This window comes from Echeneis naucrates, chromosome 12, assembly GCF_900963305.1.
Source record: "Echeneis naucrates chromosome 12, fEcheNa1.1, whole genome shotgun sequence".
NCBI classification, from domain to species: Eukaryota; Metazoa; Chordata; class Actinopteri; order Carangiformes; family Echeneidae; genus Echeneis; species Echeneis naucrates.
The window spans coordinates 2,402,036-2,408,255 of record NC_042522.1 but is presented as its reverse complement, the minus strand read 5'-3'; the positions used below and the strand labels follow the sequence as shown (position 1 = coordinate 2,408,255).

The following is a 6,220-nucleotide window of genomic DNA, read 5'->3' as shown; positions in this document are numbered from 1 at the left end:
TTAAAAGGTTTCCCCAGTGAGGTTAGTGTGTTTCAACGATGGATTTACCCTTCAGCTTCAGTATGGGTTTAGGATGAATTAGTAAAAGGCGGTTTGGCTACAAACAAGGCGTTGCAGTGAGCAGCCCCTCTCTGTTCGTCACCCTCGACAAAAGCAGAAAAACAAAGGAAAAATTGAAAAAGTTTGGTTTTTTCCTCGTCGCAATGATCGGACGAGACCTTGACTTGGCCCTTAACCTCCCCGCATCTCCTTAGCTCCCAACCCAATCAAAAGCCCTCCCCCTCCCCCCTTATCACGCTTTGGTACAAGTGCTGGACGCTGAAGATTGGGCGCCGGGGCTGGCTCCATCATCTGTCCATTTGTCCAGGCTCCGGCGTCGGGCGTTCATGAAGAAGTTGCTGACGGTGGTGAGTTCAAGGCCGAGCTGCTGTGAGATGGTGAGCTGCATCTCCTTGGACGGCCGCTTGTTCTCCTTGAAGATGGCCAGCAGGGTGCGCCGTTGCAGGTCAGTGAAGACCAGCCGCGACTTCTTTGGTGTGTTGTTGCGCTCCTTCGCCGTGTCCTGCTCCTTCCGTTTGCACGCTGTGAAGGGGTGTGTGTGAAACAGTGAGGGGAAAGGGACGACAGCAGAGGTGGAGGGTGATGAGAGGAAGAGAGAAAATGAAAGTATTAGCATTATTTGTGCTTCATGAACTGTTTTGTACTGCAGCACAAACAGCTGGAGATGAAGTTTGTTTGCCTGCTCTTTCAGTTCAGGCGCCTTGATGATTAAAACACAGGCTTTTCCCACTTTCGAACAGACCTCTCACTCTGTTTGGTACACCTATGTGTCTTTCTCTAAAGAGCTGTGACTTTGTTGTGTCAGCTCTGGGTTTGAGCCGCCTTCACCCAGTGTGAGCTGGGATTGGCTACAATGATCCTGCACGGAGAGATAGTAATGATATTGATGGATGGATGGCCACTATACATGCAACCATCTGCAGTCAACTTACCAAGATGTGAAAGGACTTTTGCAAAAGCCTTGAAGGGAGCAAAGTGACAGTCTTGATTTTTTATGAATAGTCAGCTTTGGGCTTAACAAGCTAAAATACTAAATGTCTCTACATTTTAACTTACATTAGCATAAGGCCAGCAAAATCTAATCGATGTGCATCAAATTAGACCTATCCAGACCTTTACCTTTACCTTTACAATAGCAGCTGCAACACAAGTGTTGTGGCATTATGAGTGTAGCTAGCTCTCAGCTGAAGACAATGGCTGTGGGCACTCATCCATTTCTGTCATCTTTTGGGAATAAGATCAAACGTTTCTCCTTTTAATTGTTCCTGACGGTTGTGATAGCTTAGCATATGACACCTGCCCACCATGCTTACAATAAACACTACATATGAGGAGACCAGCTGGTAACTGTCATGGTGGTGTTCTGTTGAATTTTGGATTGTGTGACATCAACCCCTGAATTATCCACTTAGGATCTTGTACTTATTGGCTTTTTCTCCCTGCTGGCCACAGAGTAAAGTAATACATGATATACGTCTCTGATTTGAGAGGGCTGTTGCTTGGGGCGAGCTGATAGCAGAGTGGTTGGGACATATACACATTGGTGTAAATGCTTAAAAACTATGAGCAACTGCTTCAATTCCTGGCCAGGGTGGACTTTTTCCTGATCATCGATCCCATTTCCTGTTTGTCTCTCTGATAACAAAGGCACTATAAGACACAAAAATGTTATGTTGGTGTTGTTGTTGTTAGTCTGAAGTTTTACTAATACTTTCATTTATGCTGTCATGGCCAAAAACAAAGCAAACAGGGATAATAACAACACCCTGCTGTTTTATCTCAGTCTGTCAGTGAGAGGAGGAGGTCTGGGGGTGTTTGATTTGATTACCTCTCTGAATTAAGTATGCACGAGCCAGAGCCTGATCAATATAAATCAGGTTCAGGACTCAATTCAGTAACAAACTATTATGTAATAGGAAACTGTCCTCACTGTGAAGACAGACACACACACATGCCCCTAACACACTATTTAGTGGCCTGACAACAGAATAAAAGATAGCAGCTTGTCTCAGTGTCCAGGATTAAAACATACATGAGGCCATTTCAGAGCACAGACTCCATGATTACTGCTGCACTCCAACAAATAGGAAATATCTACATCATTTCAGACAAGGCTTGTTTGGAAGCATTGGCATTTACTACAATTTCAGGTTTTCCAAGTTTTCCAGTTGAAAACAAACAAACAGAAGTGTTTGAATTTCTGGTTTGATTAAAAAAAAAAAAAACTCTCACATGAAGCAGAGAAGTAGAGGTCTCACATATATGTGCATGTAGCTATGAGAACTGATACTCTGTTGTTCTGTTCTCTTTGGACACGAGAGAAATGAATCCTCGTGCTGAGGAGTCGAACTATTGTGCATGTGATTCAATTCATCACTGACAGGTGGCACTATTGATCTGTGAATATAATCATACAAACGAGTGTGTACTGTGTGTGTGTGCGTGTGTGTGCTAGGGAGCAAGTGAGAGGGGAGAGGCAGCTCAGATTTGAATCATCGGGCTTTATGATGCCACCAGAATCTTTCCCATGACATAAAAATCCCCACTTTATTTCCTGCAGCTGCACATGTAACACTATTTATTTTGGCGTGTTTTCATTCAACCATTTGTATTACATCTCTACTAACATTGTTATATTTTATCTCTTTGTGTTTTATATGAAAGCACTCAATTATTACTACTATCTTCAGATTTTAAACAAGCATTTTTCATGATAGAATTGCATCAGGGGCAAATTAACATGACACCAAACATGTGTCACCATTTTTGGTTTGTTTATTCAAGTTAGAGTCAAATCTTGGACTTTGGACCTGACTATTTACTGGATGATAAACTCTGACTGTGGGCTAACAGACTGATAGGTGGACTATTAATCATGTTGTCATTAACAGCTTTTCTTTTTCACATCATTCTCTTCTTGCTCTTCTCTCCTACTGTGACTGAAGGGCTGTTACTGTTGTTACTGTAACTGACCTTGTGACTATGGCTAGTTTCTTGTCAGCACTACAGTCACACCACTTTGTTTCTACTGCTTAACAACTGCATCTGTAATACTGTCATATTTTTAAAATACACCTTCAAAAGCATCTCAAAGAGCTGTATGAAATACATAAAATAAATCTATTCTTATTTTGTAATTAGATTTTGCATGCACACATCTCTGTCTCTCTCTCCTGTTTCCTTCTCACTGTAACTTAATGAAAAGCAGCTCATCCGCAGCTCACAGCAGACAAGTTTTTTTCGAGTGGAAAAAAAAAGTGCCGACACATCTACGTGTAAAAAGGAGGCAATCAAAATCACCCCTACCCACACAGTCTGTCGTCAGCATGAGAGAGAGACAGAGATCATGCTTGAGTGATTCAATCAGGCTTTTTTTATTTTCCTCCTCTGGGCGAAGCGACAGTAAGGATCAAATACGCAATTATATTATTGAAAGGGTTTTGCCAGTTTTGTGGAGTGAGGAGTTAGGATGGGGGAGGAGCAGGGTATTCTTTAAAGGTAAGGGTTGAATCAATAGGATCAATAAGGTAGGGTTCCTCTGTCTTTCATCAGCTCTCTCAGTCTCCCTTTTGGACTTCAGTATGCTGCTAAATGCGTCTCTAACTGCAGGGGAGCTCAGCAGAAAATCTCTTGCCTACACTTTCCATTTTGTGTCTGTGTATTTCACCAGACGTAGTTTTCTTAATCCCAGCGTTGTAGCACAGTGGTCATCATTAATGCAGTCAGATAATCAGATAATCAGAAGAAGAATTCTTATAAAAGCGTGCAGTCCTTATCATCATAACATCTTAATGAGGCCTTCTGAACCACAGCACTTCTTTGGTACAGGTGAAAGCTTGGTGAGCCTCTCTCACCAGATGATGCCAATACCTAAATGAAACTTAACTTAAACTTAAGTTTGATAATATTGCATCATTGCTGGACTTTTTGGTTTCTTTAATTGAATGAAAATCATGGTTTTGTTGAATGAAACATGAGTAAGGCATGAGTAAGGCATGAAAAAGTATTTGTTCACATCAGTATAAAGCAGTCCAAACCTCTGACCACAAAAGTCATCAACATCAACACTATGTTTCTCATGACACAGTTGTCATGTTTAGCCCCATAAATTCAGCTCTTCCAGGAGTAGCTTTGATGGACACAGGATGTGAGACGTCTTGAGCTCTCGGGGCCATTGTTCATAGCACCAAATGAAATGAAATTTTCAGTACAAAGTTTAAATATGAGACACACTGTGGTTTAGTGGCCAATGTAAGTGTACATAACACACAAGATAGTTATTGATGACTATTAATACTCTCTTCTGACGATGAGATTCAGTCATTCTAATAAAATCATTCTCTTCGCAGCAACTGTAATCTCCAAAATCATCTTCATCACAATCATCCAAAAGCTTCTTCATGAGCATCATCAATCTCATTACCATCAAAAGGATTCCATCCTTTGCCATCCTGTACACCGTCATTATCATGAAGTGCAATGAGTCGCTTTACCGTGACATCACAGCCAGTCACAACCAGCTTTAACGCCATCATCACCACAGTCATTCTCACACCACATCACTTCTGTGGTCCCTCAGCACTTTAAACATATTGACAGAAGATGCAATTCACAAAGTTTCTGAGCCGGAAACACACTGCCTGTGTAGCTTGTGTGTGGCTGTGACGTTCAGGGTTCCAACCTGAGTGTCGATTTGAGCAGTAGTGATGTATTGTTGGTGAATGATTCGTTCATCTTTTGTATGACTCGGAAGTAACAGGTCATCTCAGTGGATGATTCGTCCTTTTGTCCCTGGTCCACAGGCTCAGATTCATTCACGAATGGGTCTTTCTGCCGCATATTCTCAGTGTATGAATTACTGATTTTTTCACAACTCATATTTACGGGTCTTCTGGTCTTTCATTCATTATTCACATGGTTACAGCAGTAACATGACCAGTGCTGTTATTACTGGTGAGCAGAGCTATCTGAAGTTAGCTATGCAGCTATGGGATGGATGTTTAATTTGCCTTTCTGTTGGAACAAATTCATACACTACGGGTCTTCAGTGACCAGGTAGTACAACGTGAATAGCCATCATAGAACGAGAATTTTTTTATGAAAACCAGAGCTCTCTCCCACCAGCAAATGAAGCAATCAGTAATTTCAGCTTCAGTAGGCTGTGGCCCAAAATCATGCTCAACAGTTTGACAAAAGCAAACTTGTATATTAAATAGAAAGTGAAGCAGATTACGTTGCTCTTCAGTTTTGGAAAGCCGAGCTTTTTCAGTCATTACTCAAATGACAGCTACAGCGGCACACTGGTTCCAATGAACAAAATGAAGGAATGACTTGAAAAGAAAGTCCAAACAAGATTAAAAGACCTTAGGTCAGTAAACAGATCCGAACAGCACACCTGTCAACCACAACAACAAAACCCATTTACTTTTTTAATGTTGTGGTTGATTGGTGTGCGGACTGGTACCTCCAACATGACACAAATGCATCATTCCGACAGTCACATGGTTAATGCTGGGAGTGGACCAAATGTTAGTAAAATTAATTACAAATAAATTACATTTTCCATTTGCTGGCTAACATTAACATGCTAGTTAATTCAGTTAGCAATGTAACAAACACTGTGTAAAGAGTGACAATCACTTTCTTTGTGAGTACTTGTGAGTAATTTTCAATTTCCCAAGTGACATATATAGTCACAATTAAAACGGATGCTAAGTTCAAAGCTGAATCTCAGGTTCACAACTTAAGGATGGTGTTGTGGGAGCAGGTCAGGTAGACAACTTAACCACTTCTACTGAGAAATGAACACCTTAAAAACACAATCAGCTGTTCACAATCATTGCTGACCCAGAGGTCAAGTCTTCCGATATGGCCCCTGAGAGGCATTATTCCACGTTAACACCTGTCCTCTATTCACTTCAATGGAGTCTTGTTGAGTCAAGTGCTGAGTCTCAAGAGCTGGTAATGCTCAGTGGAAACGTATCAATGTATTTATACAGGGGTTTTAAAAGTCAAGGGCTACTGAACATCATTAGAAACATCAAGGTAATGTTTTATTGAAGCAGCCATTTGAAGTGAATACAGAGAAACAGAGAGGGGATCGGGAGGAAGAGGGACAGGAGCAGAGAAAGATGGAGGAGTATGAGACCTACAGAAAAAA

The 6,220-nt window shown here is 41.3% G+C and overlaps 1 protein-coding gene across 2 annotated transcripts in view; it reads right to left on the bottom strand.

The window, feature by feature from the left end:
• Positions 1–292: 292 nt before the first annotated feature.
• Positions 293–6,220, bottom strand: part of onecut2 (one cut homeobox 2) — a 32,495-nt gene continuing 26,567 nt past the window's right edge. For both annotated transcript variants that reach the window (XM_029515335.1, XM_029515336.1), the window contains one exon: positions 293–582. In XM_029515335.1, coding sequence (XP_029371195.1) covers positions 293–582 — 290 coding nt within the window. The remainder of the gene's footprint in view (positions 583–6,220) is intronic.